Here is a 16251-nt window from a genome sequence, read left to right on the forward strand (position 1 = left end):
ACTTTTTACATTTTAATACATTATCCTTCCTTCCACAAAACACCTGATTTCTATTATACAGAGTGAAGATCAACTTGTAAATATTTGATAGGGACCCATCACAATGAACATCATGTCTACTTTAGTTTTTTGTTGAACACAAGTTATTTTATTATTGTCCAGCAATGCAGTTAAAAGCAGGATTGATTTAAAAAGTCCGCACTGCATCAGCAGAAAACAATATTAAATCATGATAAAACAAAATAATAATTTGATTATAAAAAAGAAATGGGTGAGAATTTCAGTTTTATCCATCAAAAATGCCAAACAAGGTGTCCTAAGCTGGTTATTATATTGAAATAAAATGAATGGAAACTCGAAATGATGGTACAGCCAATGAGATTTGCAATAAAAGAATTGAATATGCAAAAACACCAGAGGACCAAACCTGACTGATTTGGAAATTAAACTGAAAGTAAAATATTCAATTAAATTGATGAATAACTGAATGAATGCATTTGTCGTTTATTAGTGTATTTATATATTAACAAATACATCATGTTTGGCAGGCTGCTTTAAAGTTATGGGATATCTCCTGTTTCTGCAACTTTGTTGTCGCATAAACTTTCTGCAACGTTGTCCCCTGAATGCAACTCCACATTTCACTGTCCACAACTTTATTGTTCTCTCAGCAGCGGACAGCGAGGAACAACAGTCTGACGCTGCTGCCTTTGAAATGGCGTTGGTGCATTTAAGTACGCCGTCATTTGTAGTTATTGTGCTCGTTTAGGTCGCTTCAGGTCCTAATTTTCAGATCCAGTGGTGATTTTTGAGCCTGGCCTTTATATTTGGGCAATACTGACTTGTTAAACAAAAAATGTGGTGAAGCAAATTGTTAATAATTTACGTTGCATAATAAGGCCGCAGCTGCCCCCGAGCTTGCGTAGGGATTACAGCGGCTTTTGAAAGCTTGGCCCTGCTGCAGCTACATTTCGGTGAGTTGCTAAATATCACTTTAGAGAGCTGTATCGTTCAAACAACGCTTCTTTGTTTTGACTGAAATTGATTAGCTAATTCACACGTTTGAAGGGTTTCTTTCACCGCAGCTAGTTTGCTTTTTTGTATCATTTTAAATTAACATATTGGCAACTGTTTAGGTTAGCTACATCGTTGGCTAATGTTAGCTTGTTGGCTAAAAACGTTAGCGCTTTGATAGCAAAACAACGTTCAGTGTGTTTACAAATAACGAGTTAACGTTACGAACTACCAGTTGGCTATTGTTAACAACTGGTTAACAGACTCAAAATCTTTTTTTTTTTTTTTTTTAATCTGGGAAGGACGTAACGGTACGCTAGCTATTAACTCTCCAACTTTACATTTGAAATAAATAGTTAGATACTTAAGGAAAAAATGTTACGCTACTGAAACGAAACATTAGTTAACCGTTAACGTTACTCTGAGCGTATATCTCCGGTTGTTGGAGTAACTGTTTAAACGATGAAGACAGGAGCAGGTTGCAACATCTAGTGTGTGAAGTGTTTCCCAGCTTGCGTTATTGTCGTGTCTCATGGTCAGCTATTAACAAGTTTTGTTCTTTTCATTTGTCTCAACAGGTTTCCTGATGAATCCCGGTGGGCATGTGTATCTGTAACAGGAATCTCTCAATGAAGCGACAGACTTACAGTGCATACAGTATAGTAATATTGCCCTTACTACATCATTATTAGAGCCTACAGTTTGTTAAATTGTCCGTCCCATCTGAATTAGATTTTGACATCTTCACACTAGTAACTGTTGATAGCTTGTTCACCCACCCACACACTCTCTCTGCCTCAATATGGCATCGGTGCCAGTGTACTGCTTGTGTCGCCTCCCATATGATGTGACACGCTTCATGATTGAGTGTGACATTTGTCAAGACTGGTTCCATGGCAGGTAGGTCATTTTCACATTTAACACTGTTGATCATATTGTTGTCCACATGCAATGAGATTCAACTATTCTGATTGTGGTTATATCCTAGTTCAAATATTCCTGTCTGTGTGGTTCTTGTTTCTATTGGACTCATCACAGTTCATTCAGCTATCCATTCAGTGCGTTCTTCGTCTGATATAATTATGTGCTCTGTGTAGCTGTGTTGGAGTAGAGGAGGACAAAGCAGCTGAGATTGACCTGTATCACTGCCCCAACTGTCAGGTCACCCATGGGCCATCTGTCAGTAAGTTACCATTCCTTAAGTATACCTTTCTGAAAATATAGTGTCTTTATCGGTTTACATACACACAGTTGTGCAACTGTTGATCTTTGTTTTCTGTCTCTCCTTTATTCTCAGTGCGCAAACGCCGTGGAGGCAATAAGCAGACAGACGGAGGTGGTGTTGGAGGAAGAGATCCAAGTCAGCCTGTTAAGACCGGCAGCCCACAGTTTGTTAGGGAGCTACGGAGTCGCACCTTTCCAAAGTAAGTTTCTCTCCACTGTCCTGCAAAGGAAAAGACAAAGATTTATTATTCAAAAGCTTAGAGATAAAACTGATTTCCATTAAAGGAAAATTCTGTTATATTTCCACCTGGCGTATTTCCCATAAATGTGACCATTGTGACTCTGTGGGTGCTGCAAACTTTGCACTCGCCACTTCTGTTGTAGAGATTTGGGGAAATCAGGACTTGCATCAGCGTCAATTGGAGCAATCTGTGTGAGCGTCCCTCAACTTTGCAAATCAACATGATGCGTTACATGAATCGTTTCAAACGCTTGTCTCTCAGTCCAATTGGAAGTAAACACATGAAGCAGTCACCCGGAATGGCCATTATGTCTAACTGCATAGGGATCTACATTCAGGGAAACTTGCACACTGTGTACAAGAGTGAGGCTGTGGATCGCTGTCCATTTAGCATGTGTTCCTGCTAGACTAGTAGTAGTAAACAAGATGAAATGGTTGGTGCATTCACATTTCAGAATTGCAAGAATAAAATAAAAGGACAAAATACGCACCGTGCAGTTTTTATTGACTACTGCTGGATTATAAAGTGACACTCTAGTTGTTATAGCTCTGTATATTAACCCAAATGCTAGTATCGAGGGATCATTATCCAACACAATTGTGACTTTTTATCTCAGCTACAGTTGTCATTTCGGATTATAGTGAGTCAAGGACAATATATAACAATTATCTAGTGGGTCAAACATATTACAGTCCCTTACATAAATTCCCTTTTTCTTACTGTATGGAGTTATGACAGTTTCGTCGAGCTGGCCTCAGTCTTTTCTTCCAGTTGATTTTGGAGCGGTGAAACACAGTCTCCCTGACGGCAGTGTTGATCAGCATTGCAAATTCATATGCTGTAGTTGCACAGTTGGAATCACTCTCATTCGTGTACATGTCTAGATTTTCCAAGTTTTCCAAAGTCAACCTCACATATGTAAACAAAAGGACGTGCATAGATGAATATGCAAGGTGTTTATGTTGGCCAGCAAGTTGCCCCAGATGCAGATCCCTTCCCTTTCAGTTGGACCCTGAGACAAGTGTTTGGAATTATTCATGTAAAAATGATGTTTATTTGGAAAGCTGCGGGAGGCTCGCACAGCTTGCCCTGATTAATGCTGTTTTGCGTGAGTCCTCGTTTTTCCTGAATTTCTACAACAGAGATGACGAGTGCAAAGTCAGCATGACCCACAGAGTTATAATGCCCTCGTTAATGGGAAATACACCAAATTAAAATATACCTGAATTTTCCTTGAAATGATTTGCTGGTTGTACATGTACATCATATATTGTCTCAACAACTAAGTGAAGTGTGAACATTTTTGTTGCAATTGTTTGCATCATATTATTGTAGTGTTGATCTAGTATTGATGTTACTGTGCTTACTCCATGTAATCTAGTAATTTTGCCAAGACTGGCAAAAATGTTTTTCTTTACATCCTCTGACGATTGCCGATATCTTTGGCTGGTTAGAGAGTCTGTGCTTTGTTGTAACAAATTTGTAAAGAGTTTTTTGTTTTTTTAATATATGTACTTTATGTATTCACAATCAAAACTTGTGCATATGTCTGTCTGTGTTTCTTTGACAGTGCGGATGAAGTCTTGCTAAAGCCGTCTGGGGCCCAGCTGACAGTGGAATTTCTTGAAGAGCATTCATTCAGTGTTCCTGTCATGGTGCTGAGGCGGGATGGTTTAGGCATGACCCTGCCCCCTTCATCATTCTGCGTCAGTGATGTAGAACACTACATCGGTAAATTTCATACACCTGTAGGATTAATTTAGATATATAGATCTATACTGTTCTTTAAGAATTTTGAGCTAATGTGTATTTGGGAAATTCAGATTTGTTCTGTATCTCTGTTGTGTTTGGCATGACTAATTCATGTAGGCTTTTCTCAAACAAGTCCATTTTGTTCTAACTGTAGGTTCAGACAAAGAGATTGATGTGATTGACGTGTCTCGCCAATGTGATCTGAAGATGCGGTTGGGAGACTTTGTTGAATACTACAACAGCCCCAACAGAGACAGAGTGCTGAATGTCATCAGCCTGGAGTTCTCTGAGACCAGGTACACAAAGAGAATCACCTCACTGAATTAACAGTTCATCATTATTTAGGGCTGGGTTTAAAAATGGATTCAAATTGATCTTCATTTAAATTTTCCAATATCGATTCATAAAATCAGAGATCAATCTTTTGATACATGCCTTTTCCCTTGGATTCTAAATCTGAAATGAATCCAGACATCTGCCTTTAGGCTTGGTGGCGCCTTCAGTGGAGCAGTTCTCGCCATGTTCAACGAGATCTTATGCAAGATATTGCACAAGATTTCATTGTGCAAGATTTTGTGGCCAGATCTTGTTGAAGATGGCAGGAGCTGCTCCACTGAAAGCACCACCAAACCTGTTGCACAAAAGCTTTGTGAGATAATCACAGCAAAGTATGTTTCCTGAGGTATTAGTGATGTTTACATTACAGTAGGTATGTTTGTAGCCACCGTATTTACACTGGCTACCTGGTGATTCAATTTAAAATCTTACAGTGCACTAAAGAAAGCACTAATTTGGTCACTCAATACTCACTGACTATAGAGTTGCACTATATTGTGTTGACCGCTGTAGTGTGTTGATGTTAAATAAAAGGTACATTATTATAACTACTTTGGGGTCAATTCTTAATTTAAACATTATTATTTTAATAATGCACCAGGTAGAGGGTTTCTTGTACAATTCACAGCATTAGTTCTCTGAGAATCTATTTCATATCCGAGCAAAATTGGTATTCTAGCTGAAATATCAGGAATCGAATTGAAACGGGATCTTGTGAATCAGAACTGAATCGATTTGGAAACCCAAATCAATACCCAGCCCTAGTTATTACAATGCAGTGTCGTGTTACTTGAGCTTCATGTTATTTCTCTTTCAAATTCAGTTGATCTAATAAATTAGTGTTAATACATACAAACTTGATTGTATAAGGGAAGTTGTGTTATTACAGATGTTTTGAAGACTAAAGACAAGTGTTGGACTTGTTTTAGGCTCTCAAACTTGGTGGAGACTCCAAAGATTGTGAGGAAACTGTCGTGGGTTGAAAACCTCTGGCCTGAAGAGTCCGTGTTTGAACGACCCAATGTGCAGAAGTATTGTCTAATGGGAGTGAAGGATAGCTACACAGACTTCCACATTGACTTTGGAGGTACCTCAGTATGGTACCATGTTCTGAGGGTGAGAGGAAAAAGTTTCTGTTACACTGACAGCGAAACACTGACATTTCTGTTTCTTGCAGAGATTGTTAGATCACACCATACATAAATATTTTTTGTGTAAATGCTAATTCTGAATTTGATTCAGTTTTTCTCTTAAAAAATAAACTGCTATCATTTTAAGAACTTCTCTCTTTAATGTCTAATGTCAGGGTGAGAAAATCTTCTACCTAGTTTCCCCCACCCCAGCCAACCTGGCACTTTTTGAGCGGTGGAGCTCCTCATCCAGCCAGAACGAGATGTTCTTTGGAGACCAGGTCGATATGTGTTACAAGTGCTCTGTCAAACAAGGAAATACCTTGTTCATACCAACAGGTAAGCTGTAATATATGGATTTGCTCTGCTAGTTGCATGTGAAATTGTTAAAGCACATAGTTGTGGTAGTTCTTAAGTCATAATCAAACAATGGTTACATTTTTGTCATGTGTTTGTCTTCCAGGGTGGATTCATGCTGTGCTGACTCCAGTGGACTGTCTGGCCTTTGGAGGAAACTTTTTGCATAGTCTTAACATCGACATGCAGCTTCGGTTAGTTGACTCATGCCTGTTTCCAAACTAAGTACATGCTCTCGTTATAGCCTTTTTACACTGAAGTATTCTTTAATGTTATGAATGTTTGAATACATGTAGGTACTTTACATCTCCACTAGTCTAAAAAAGCAAGACAAAGAGGTAGGAGTGAGAGAAATGAAAGTGAAACCTAACTTAACTTTCTAAATGCGGTTACATACTAAAAGCAGAAAATCCTGGAACTTTAAGTCAAAAACAGCTATTGCTATACCCTTTTCCATGTTTAATTAACATTTTATGTCTGACTTTTCACGTGCTGTGTTGATATTTTTAGGGCATATGAAATAGAGAAGAGATTAAGCACTGCAGACTTGTTCAGATTTCCCAACTTTGAGACTGTGTGCTGGTATGTTGGAAAGCATCTTCTTGATACCTTTAGAGGTAAGGAATTTCAAATAATATAAATCAATTTCATAATGTCTATATGTGAGCTACTTGAGCAGCCTGTGTTAACTATATGTCATTGCATTATTAACCTTATGCAATTCTGTCTCACAGGTTTGAGAGAAAACCGCAGACACCCTGCCACATACCTGGTTCACGGAGCGAAGGCCCTGAACAACGCCTTCCGCAGCTGGACCCGTAAAGAGGTAGCCAAAATCTTATTCCATGACTTAATCTTTGTATACATTCACCTGTCGTCACTTCACTTTTTGTTCCATTACTCTGTCCATTTTTCTCCATAAGAAATTATGACATTGGCATGCTGGAATTTGTTTGATTCTGCACAATACAATACAAGCTCATATAAACAGGGTGGAATAGTAGAATAATATTTTTAAGATTATTACAGAAAAATGAGGAAAAACGGTAATTTACAGGACATTTTTAATCTTGAAAGAAAACACACTTTTTTTCCATAAACAAGAAATAAAATGCATAACACACTAGAATATTGTTATACACATAATTTTGTAAAATTGTAATATTGTGTGAGTTGATTGATTGTTATCTCATCACACTCAGGCTTTAGCAGAACATGAAGTGGAGATTCCAGAAACCATCAATACCCAGACGCTAGTGAAGGACCTGGCCAAGGAGATTCGTCTGGTTGAGGTAGAGGATTGCTCAAAGTTTGCACATTTTTACTATTGAATGAAGGGTTTGTTGCATCAGCTGAAAATATGTTTTATTTTTGTATTGTTACCTTTTGTCATGTTTTTTTCTGGTTTACTGGCTAAAGGTTACACTCCCTCTCTTCATAGGACATCTTTCAGCAAAACATCGGCCGTACCGGACCTCAGTTTCCTGGTTCGCCACTCTCTAAACCTCCCCTGACCACCTCTCAAAATTCAGGACGTCCCCCTGGAAAAAAGAAAGGTCCCAAACCCAAGGAGGTGATAGGGGGTCTTGGGCCCCCGGGAAACAAGAAGAAGAATCAGAAGGGTCTACTCAAAGCAGAAGCAGGAGAACTTGACCTCCTTGAGATCCACACCAAACATACACTCAAGAAATTTCAACCTGGCAAGTCCAAAAACAAGAACAAGGTATTTGGTTTGCAGACATCAGTGACAATAAGAATAATTATCCAGCATTTTTCGTGTCTAAATGTTTCATCTTCATACTTGCGTGAAACTCTTATCTCCTCTGTCTTCCCAGTTGGAGCTGCCATTAGAAGAGTTTGAAGGGAAGTTAAATAAAAGCAAACTCAAACTTGTGCTCACCAATGGAAAAATCCAAGGGTAAGCTTTGACTTCCTGTTACTTTTGTGATGTTATGGTCCTACCAATTGCTGGTGTTCATACCTGCTGTTTCTCTGTCTTCAGCAAGAAGGAAGGCAACAATAATGGTGCAGGAAGTGCTGGAAACTTCAAACATCTTGCCATGGAGGGATCCAGTCTCTCTGACTTGGAGTCCGAGGATGAGCTGCAAATTGACGAGACCCCTCCTCCACGACGCAAGCTTGCAGGATCTAGCAAGAAGAAGAAACTAAGCGGTGAGATTTCAACCTCAAACAAGAGTATTATGAATGTAGCCGGCCTTGTATGGACTTGTGTTCATTTGATTTATTTACCCAGTCAGCTAAGTCTATGAGACATCAGTAAAGCTGGTTGAATGCTTGGGCTGTCGGCTAAATGTAGCACCTAATATGCTGTAGTTGATAGTATGGTTTCTAAGCCACTTTGCACTGTGTGAAAATGTGCCTTCAGGTCTTCCTAGGAAGCTGCCCAGAGCTAAACCCTGCTCTGACCCCAATCGCATCAGGGAGCCAGGAGAGGTAGACTTTGACATTGAGGTGAGATTATTATGGATACACCAATCAGGTTTTCTGGAGCCAATGTTGAATGTCATCTTTAAGCAGTCGGCCATCTCGTAGCCAGTTTAAGTCAGTAAGGAACTTAATTCACACATGCAGGATACAGCTTACAAGAGCTCATTATCGTTACTACATCATGTCTTTGCGTTCAGTTTTGTTATGTTTGCCACAACGTACATAACAGGTTCTACTACAAAGTTTAGAATCAAACTGGTCACAGCTCATCACAAAAAGTGTTTGTTACAGTGTTGTTGCTTGCTTACATTCACTTTCTGTTCCCCTGCTGAAACCAGATAACCGTGGCTGCTTTATCAAACTAATTTTTGAAATACTAATTTCCCCACAGCAATACATATTATAACATTCAACATTTCAGTTCTATCAAGCCAGACTTATCATAGTGTAATGTGCAGACTTGTTGCACAACATGAATCACCAGTCACTGATGATATCGCCAGTTTAACTTTGGTATTTCGGAACAGCAAGCCTATCTAACATAGTCACTCATGTTGTTTTGTGATAACTGCTTTCTCATTGCAATAGCTACACAGTAGAATATGTTTTTCATTGTGGAAACATAAGTTCTGCTATTTATGTAAATAAATAACAGCTTGAGACTTTTGATCAGAGATTGCCTAATTAACTATCGGTGCTGAAGCAGTGAAATGTAACAGGAATCATGTGTTATATACACAAAATATTTTTCCTATCAGTTTGTTACATGTGTCATGCATCATACACCAGAAGTTTGTTTTACAGCACTGGTTCAGTACTAACAGTATCATGTTTGTGCATGTGGCTTCAGGAGGATTACACCACAGATGAAGAAGCACTGGCCGCTCATGGAGTGAAGGGTGGTGCGGGCGGCATTCTGGACTTATTGAAGGCCAGCAAGCAAGTGGCAGGCTTGGACTCTGCAGCACTCAGGTTAGATTTTTTTAATCACTGGTGATTCTTATTATTTATTATCTCAAAATCAAGAAGAGTCTGTTATGGTATTTTAAATCCATGATGTTTGAAGTTATGTTTTGTTTTAAACAGTGGAAAGAAGAAATGTCTCACTGCTGTTTAGAATCCAATAACCTTTGAAACTTGCACAGTCTACATATTTGCAATGTCTCCGGCTCTACACAGTGTTAAAGAGGTTATTTTTAAGATGATGAGTGATTACTCAACTCTGTCCTTTTCACAGTGAGGAAGCCCCAGCCTCTCCCAGTACTCGTGATGCCATCCAGGGTATGCTGTCCATGGCTAACCCCCCTTCCTCGTCCTCATCTTCCTCCTCCTCATCTCCCTTATCTATCTCTGGAGGCCTGACAGAGGGATTAGGGGCCGTCAAGGAGAAGGGTGGCAGGGCTGTATGGGTGACTGGAGGGGTCAAAAAGACTGGAAGTCCTGAGAAGAAACCTGTCATCCAGCGGCCTGGAAAACGGCCAATTAAGCGGCCAGCCCGTCACCTCAGTGATGAAGAGAGTCCAGATGAACAAGAGACTCTGGGAACCTGTTTTAAAGATTCAGACTATGGTGAGCAATACATATGATTTCCATCTGCTGCTGTACAAATCATGTTTATAGCTTTATCATTCAACCCAACGTTTAATGATTGTAATCAAATTTTTGTTTAAGTTTACCCGTCCTTGGAGTCTGATGAGGAGGACCATGCTAACAAGGCTAAGATGAAGCGGAAGAAAAACTGGGATGACACACCTTGGAGCCCGAAAGGTACCTGTCTTAAAAATAGCAGTAAGACACATGAAATAACCTTTTTAGCTTTCTGATGGCTTATCTCTTAATCATTTATTTTCATTTATAGCTAGGGTGATGCCCACCCTTCCCAAACAGGAGCGACCAGCCAGAGAAGGAGCTAGAGTTGCATCTGTAGAAACTGGCCTTGCAGCAGCTGCCGCCAAATTGGCACAACAAGTGAGTTGGGAAACAAAGTATAGATTGAATTATTTGGTCTTGGAATATATGATCAGCGAATACTGCGGAGTAGAAGCATATTTTACTCTCAATAAAAGATAATGACTCTTGTTTCTTCTTTTGGTTATGATTCAGGAGCAGCAAAAACCTGCTAAAAGGAAGTACACCAAAAAGCAGCGTCCTCCTGCTCCTGTAGCTACTCCTCCCCCTGTTCAGACTGAGCCAGCCCCACCCTCCCCACCACCTGCTCCAGAGTCTGCACCAGACTTCAGTCCAGACAGGAGGATGGATTACTACTCTGCCAGTCTGCTGGACCATGAATACACGGCGGGACCAGGACCTTTTGGCCCCGGAGGCCCTAGAGGCAGCGGAGCCATGGCCCCCGGCGTATTCCTCACTTCACGCCGACCTTCCCTGTCTCCGCAAAACAGCAGCTCTCACTCTGGTGCTTCCCCTGCAGGGCCAGCCAGCCAAGGCATAACAGGAGTTGGTCAAGGTAAGCATAAACTAAAAACATTGACAGCATAATTTAATATCAGTGTGACAGCACATTTCCTAATATATTTTCCCCTGTCACTTCCATTTAGGGAAACGTCCAAAGAAAGGACTTGCAACAGCAAAACAGAGACTTGGAAAAATTCTGAAAATTCACCGCAACGGCAAACTTCTCTTGTGAGAGATGTTGGAAATGTGGCTGAAGACTGAAGTGGGAATGAAGAAAAAGGCTTTTTGTTAAAGTAGGTCTGAAGGAGGTAGAGATAGTAATCTATATTTTATACTCTAGATAAAGTTGTTTACTGTTTTCACCTGTTATTGAATCTCGCTATATCTTGCCCTACACCAATTACTCTGCCTAATTAGCAGCCTGTTTTGGCACTGCACTCCACCCATATCTGCATACAGGTTTTTTCAAAAGCACATCTGTGACTTCAACAAATTACTGTAATGTGCTTGATAAACACTTAAAGTGGTAATTAACTCTTAATAATATATTACTATTTGACATTGGCAATGGGATATGGTGGTAAACATTTTAAAGTGAGAGGTGGACATTGATTTAACTAACTAGATTGACTAGCATAGAAAAAAATTGTCAAAGTCTAATGGCTCCTTTTTTGTTTAGGCTATTTTTGGTGGCTGTATTTATGAAAAGACATTGTACTGTCCATCGTGAATTTTAAAAGGGAAAGAATAAGACATTTATCAGGTAAAATGTAATCCCAAACACAGGCACACAGACGCACACAGTCATGCAGTAGTAGTATTGTATTTAGTTGTTTTTTTTTTAACCTAATTTTTACCTCATAGAACAAATTCTTGTGTGGTTTGATGATTACAAGACATAAATCTTTACACACAATAAACAGTTTTGCAAAAATCCAGATTATGCTCAAGGTCAGCACCCAGTATGCCACGTTGTATTCATTCTTTTTGAGGAATTTGTCACTGGTGTTTGTATATCTCCTCCAATATACTGTAGCTCTACACATGAAAAGTGCTAAACTGATGCCACGAGTAACATTGTGCGATTATATTTATTCTGATCATATTTATTTAACAAGGCAGCATTTTGTCATCTCTTAGCCTGTTTTAACTTAGTATATTCTTACCACCTCATTTTTTTTTGGGAAGTTCATACTTCTTGGTCCCTTCTTTAATTTTCAACCACTCAAGATCAAAAGGGTTAAAAAAATGTATCAATTGCTTTGTTAGATTTCTTTTTTTAAAATTTCAGTTGTCATTGTAAATATTTGTAATATTTGTAATTTATATAGCTACATTGGAAGAGCGGAAAAACATTGTGAGATGAAGAGACTAGTTTCCTGCAGGTTGCAATAATTTGTGCCCTAAGTGTCGGCAGAGTTCTGGGCAGATCTAGACACAAGTTTTCTTTCCACAGAATGTACCAGTGACAAAATGTTGGCAGAAGTGTAGATTTAACTGTGTCAAAACATTGTGAAGTTGCAGGATATAAATTGATATGTAAATATATGTTGTAATTTAAGTTCTTTTATAGTTCAAAAACTTTCTTAACATAACTTGTACATGATACATTGCTGTATTTGGAAAATATCTGAAATAGTTCTTTTTTTATATTTGTACGCAGTAATTGTCATGCTTTGTTTTTCATGTTGTCTTGTCAGTGTAATATTGGAAGTGTGCTGGAAAAAAACTGCCCTCGTTTAATTTCCTCCATTTAGTTATATATTAATTATTGTTGATATTCACTCTTGTGTTGGTGTGTACTGTGTGTTTTAAACATGACATGTTTAAATACGATCTGGAACAGATAAAATATACCTTGGGCAAATTTCTTTTTTCATTGAATTTATTTGAGGACCACCAAATCACCAAAAGTGTGATTTTTGTGGGCCAAATGAAATGTTTTGTGTTCACTATGCTTCAATCTACCAGAGTACTCAGTTTTCATTACATTTACTTTCCAGTCTTTCTTTACTGGAAAGTCATGAAGATACAACAAGGAAAATTGTGTTGTGTTAAACACATTTACACGTAATGATTTCTTCCAATGAAAGTATAATTTTACACTTTGTAGTAAATACAATTTAGATCCTAATAAGCTACATTAGATGTTACTTTTGAATGATAAGTGGTTACTACAGTTTTCCTCAGGTTTCTTTTTTGTTTTTTTGTATGAATTATTGTATTGTTGTTTTCACATCTAAACATTATTTCCATTGCTCGATTTCAAATACAACTTTTCCCATTCAAATAGGGGTTAAATGCATTTGTTATTAAAATGTCCACTCTTTATTTTCAATTTGTCAGTGAGTTTGAATACAGTTTCATATTAAACTGAATTAAAAATATATTTTTCATAAAGCTTGGAGAATTCTGCCCTGTGCTTTCGTGTGCACATCTAATCACAAAGTTCAGCCTGGAAATACCAGTAAAAGGGCGGTATGCCCTCTTCTAGATGAAAACGCACATGCATTGTTATGTTTTTTATAACAATTACAAGGGAGTGCCCCGGGTAAACGCAGCAGCAGGTATTCTCGCGAGATCCAAGCTGCCCTACCACTCGCTAGTGCAAGATGGAGAAGTAAATGTAACACGCATCCGAGGTAAGCAGAAAGACTTATTCCAGAGTATTGATATGGGTTTTAGTTAACTGTTACATACATGTGTCTTCCTTAACAACCACAATTGGTAATTCACACACGTTACCGGGCTCCGAGACCACACAACTAGTGTCTTTTTAAGGGTAAAGTATGCCTCTTCTGCTGTGTAAACCGCCATTTTTAATGTAGCTGATGGAGCATTGTGCGGGGCGCTCGCTGCTAGCTAGTTAGCTCGCGCGAAACCCGCAAACATACACGCACACGCACACACACACAGTGGACATGAGTTGGTGTGTGTGTATGTGTGTGCCTGTGTGCCTCTACACAGCTACAAGTCAAACCAGTATCTTCAGTCAATGGTCACTCACTTTACTTGGGAATGATGAGACAAATAACTGATGAGAGTTGACGTTAAAATGTGAATCAGACTGCAGATTTGACTTTTCGTAATCTGCTACCGTTAGCCGTTAAAGTAACTCCCTTTAGCCGTTAAAGTAACTGCCGTAGCCGTTAAAGTAACTGCCGTTAGCCTTAACTGCTAACGTTAGTGGATGTAGCTAACGTCACCTAACAAGCTTTTAACTTTGCTAACATTAGCGCTGCCATTGACTGGACGTTAGCCACCTATTCACGGCCACTGCTGTATTTTCTGATGGTCTGAGCAGTTCATAACGTCAATAAGTTAGCTAGTATTAATCTTAATGCTGCGTTGTTGTTGTTCTTTGATGGTAATTGTCCAGAGAAGTGTTGATAATTAAATACATTCAATTGTGTCAAATAAACTCAGAACCTTCTAACCCATGTCACATTTACAAGTCTCTGAAAGCAAGTATTGTTGCTTCTTAGTCAAAACAGCCCCAACTATTTTAATGTAAACTAAGCAAAGTGAATATGTGGTACCTGTTTGCATCCCCTTCTTGTCAGTGCTGTGCAGTTTGTTAGAGCCTGTGTGTGTCTTTGGTCCTAGTCATCCTCTCAATCAGCGGCCATAGGACCAGTGGAGTTGTTGATAAGAATGCTGTATACTGCCTTGATTTATTCATTTATGCTGAAAATATATGAGCATGTACCCCAAATTTGGGCTTTTGATATTTGTCTTTGGGCCCCTCAGTTAGTTGTATGTAATCATATACATGTTGTGATTTTAATTATAATAATTTAAGTGCTTGACAATTAAGTGAAAGTGTCAGGATGCATGTTGCATCAAATGAAGCACTACTGACATTTGTGAGGTATTCATAAAAACATGTGGTGACATTTACAATTAATCTGATTGACCTAATCAAGGCATGTGTGGGCATAGCCACAAGCAAGTCTGAGTTGAGGAGGTTGGCTGCATGGCAGAAAAATCGGTTGAACTTCACAGTTTTGATTGGGAACGATGATATCATATTTTCAGTCCATACCTCTAATAAGAATGGATAACCACACCTCAAAGATACACATGCCCATGTGTCCAAACCAGATATCAAACAAGTTATGTCACTTTGTTTAAAGGATAATTTAGTATTAAGTATAGAATAGCAAAGGGCTAACAGAGAGACAAGTATACATACTCAAAGTGGGACGTAAAAAGAAATCATGTAGACTCAAAGGCTAGAGCAATAGAGATGGGATTTTAAAGTGTCAATGGCAGGGGAAGCCCAACACATACAGTATTGTTTCAGGTTTTAATTTCAACATCAGGAAAAAGGGAAACCTTAAACAGTATGTGACTGATCACAAGATACAAAATGGTGCAGTTTTAACAGCAGTCTGATTCCCCAAATAACACACTGGAAAGCGTGATCACAGCATTTCTTAATCTAGTTGGGTATACTTGCTCTTTTTACCAGCTCTGTGTTGTATTTAAAATGTCAACCTGTCAGTTAGTGTTTTACAAATGATCAAGCTGCTTGAATTGTCTTATTCTGTCACATCTGATTGAATTGCGTTTTTTTTTCTAAATCTTTTCAGATAGTTTGAGGAAACTGCAAAGCAAGCCACGGATAAAAATGGTGGAGCTATTGAACCAAAGCAGTTTCTGGTATGTACTGCTAAACCATTTCCTACATTAACTGAAACTGTTGTGGTGAAACACATGAATACAATAATTTTCCATCGTTATATGCTTGCAAGCCCATATCGTCCTACAAAATAAGTTCACATATACATGAGCCACACATAATAAACAATAACAACAAAAAGGGGGGGGGGGGGATTCACTCAAAAGTCGTCAGATATTTTTGCCAGTGAAATGTAAACTAGCTTAAGTGCTCCACATTCAAATGAAAGATGGAATCGCTTCCCTAAATGGGCATTTCACCCTAAACAATGTACACTTATTTTCCTCTTCCCTGTAGACTTATCTATCCATCGAGATGGTTTTGGCGCGAATTACAGTAATTTGCATTTATCAACAATAGTTCACTTTAGCACAATAGGGCTCAGTGGCATGGTTTGTGCTTCTCATACCACCAGAAAATTACATTTGAAAAGGCACCAACTCTTAGAGCCTGACCACTATGATGTTTTTGAGGGTTGTATGTGATATCTGAGAGCAACAAAAAAAAAAAGATCTGAAAGTGAAATTCCTTTTTTTACACAAACACTTGTACATACATTTTTGGCAGTTATCCCAAAAAAAAACATATATGATTGATTAAAGGTTGTGACCAAATGCACTATAGAATAAGGAATTATATTGTACAGTTGAAA

At 38.7% G+C, this 16251-nt stretch overlaps 2 protein-coding genes across 15 annotated transcripts in view; both read left to right on the forward strand.

Moving 5' to 3' along the window:
• The first annotated feature begins 677 nt into the window (after nt 1–677).
• On the forward strand, nt 678–13315 carry phf8 (PHD finger protein 8). The gene is made up of 22 exons (XM_067592173.1): nt 678–974; nt 1593–1914; nt 2112–2197; nt 2312–2438; nt 4051–4211; nt 4387–4528; nt 5498–5684; nt 5875–6037; nt 6162–6249; nt 6566–6672; nt 6790–6881; nt 7258–7347; nt 7497–7778; nt 7891–7973; nt 8058–8227; nt 8442–8527; nt 9354–9475; nt 9741–10072; nt 10175–10270; nt 10362–10471; nt 10607–10967; nt 11059–13315. The coding sequence occupies exons 2-22, from the start codon at nt 1817–1819 to the stop codon at nt 11145–11147; spliced, it is 3072 nt and encodes a 1023-aa protein (XP_067448274.1). The 5' UTR covers nt 678–974; nt 1593–1816; the 3' UTR covers nt 11148–13315.
• A 153-nt stretch (nt 13316–13468) lies between these two features.
• Nucleotides 13469–16251, forward strand: part of huwe1 (HECT, UBA and WWE domain containing E3 ubiquitin protein ligase 1) — a 44154-nt gene continuing 41371 nt past the window's right edge. For 7 of the 14 annotated variants that reach the window (XM_067592154.1, XM_067592169.1, XM_067592166.1 and 4 more), the window contains exons 1-2: nt 13469–13557; nt 15511–15580. The gene's annotated coding sequence lies outside the window, so the exon portion shown is untranslated. The remainder of the gene's footprint in view (nt 13558–15510; nt 15581–16251) is intronic. The other 7 variants (XM_067592160.1, XM_067592170.1, XM_067592167.1 and 4 more) reach the window with 1 other exon arrangement.

The sequence above is a fragment of the Thunnus thynnus genome, chromosome 6 (genome assembly GCF_963924715.1).
Source record: "Thunnus thynnus chromosome 6, fThuThy2.1, whole genome shotgun sequence".
NCBI classification, from domain to species: Eukaryota; Metazoa; Chordata; class Actinopteri; order Scombriformes; family Scombridae; genus Thunnus; species Thunnus thynnus.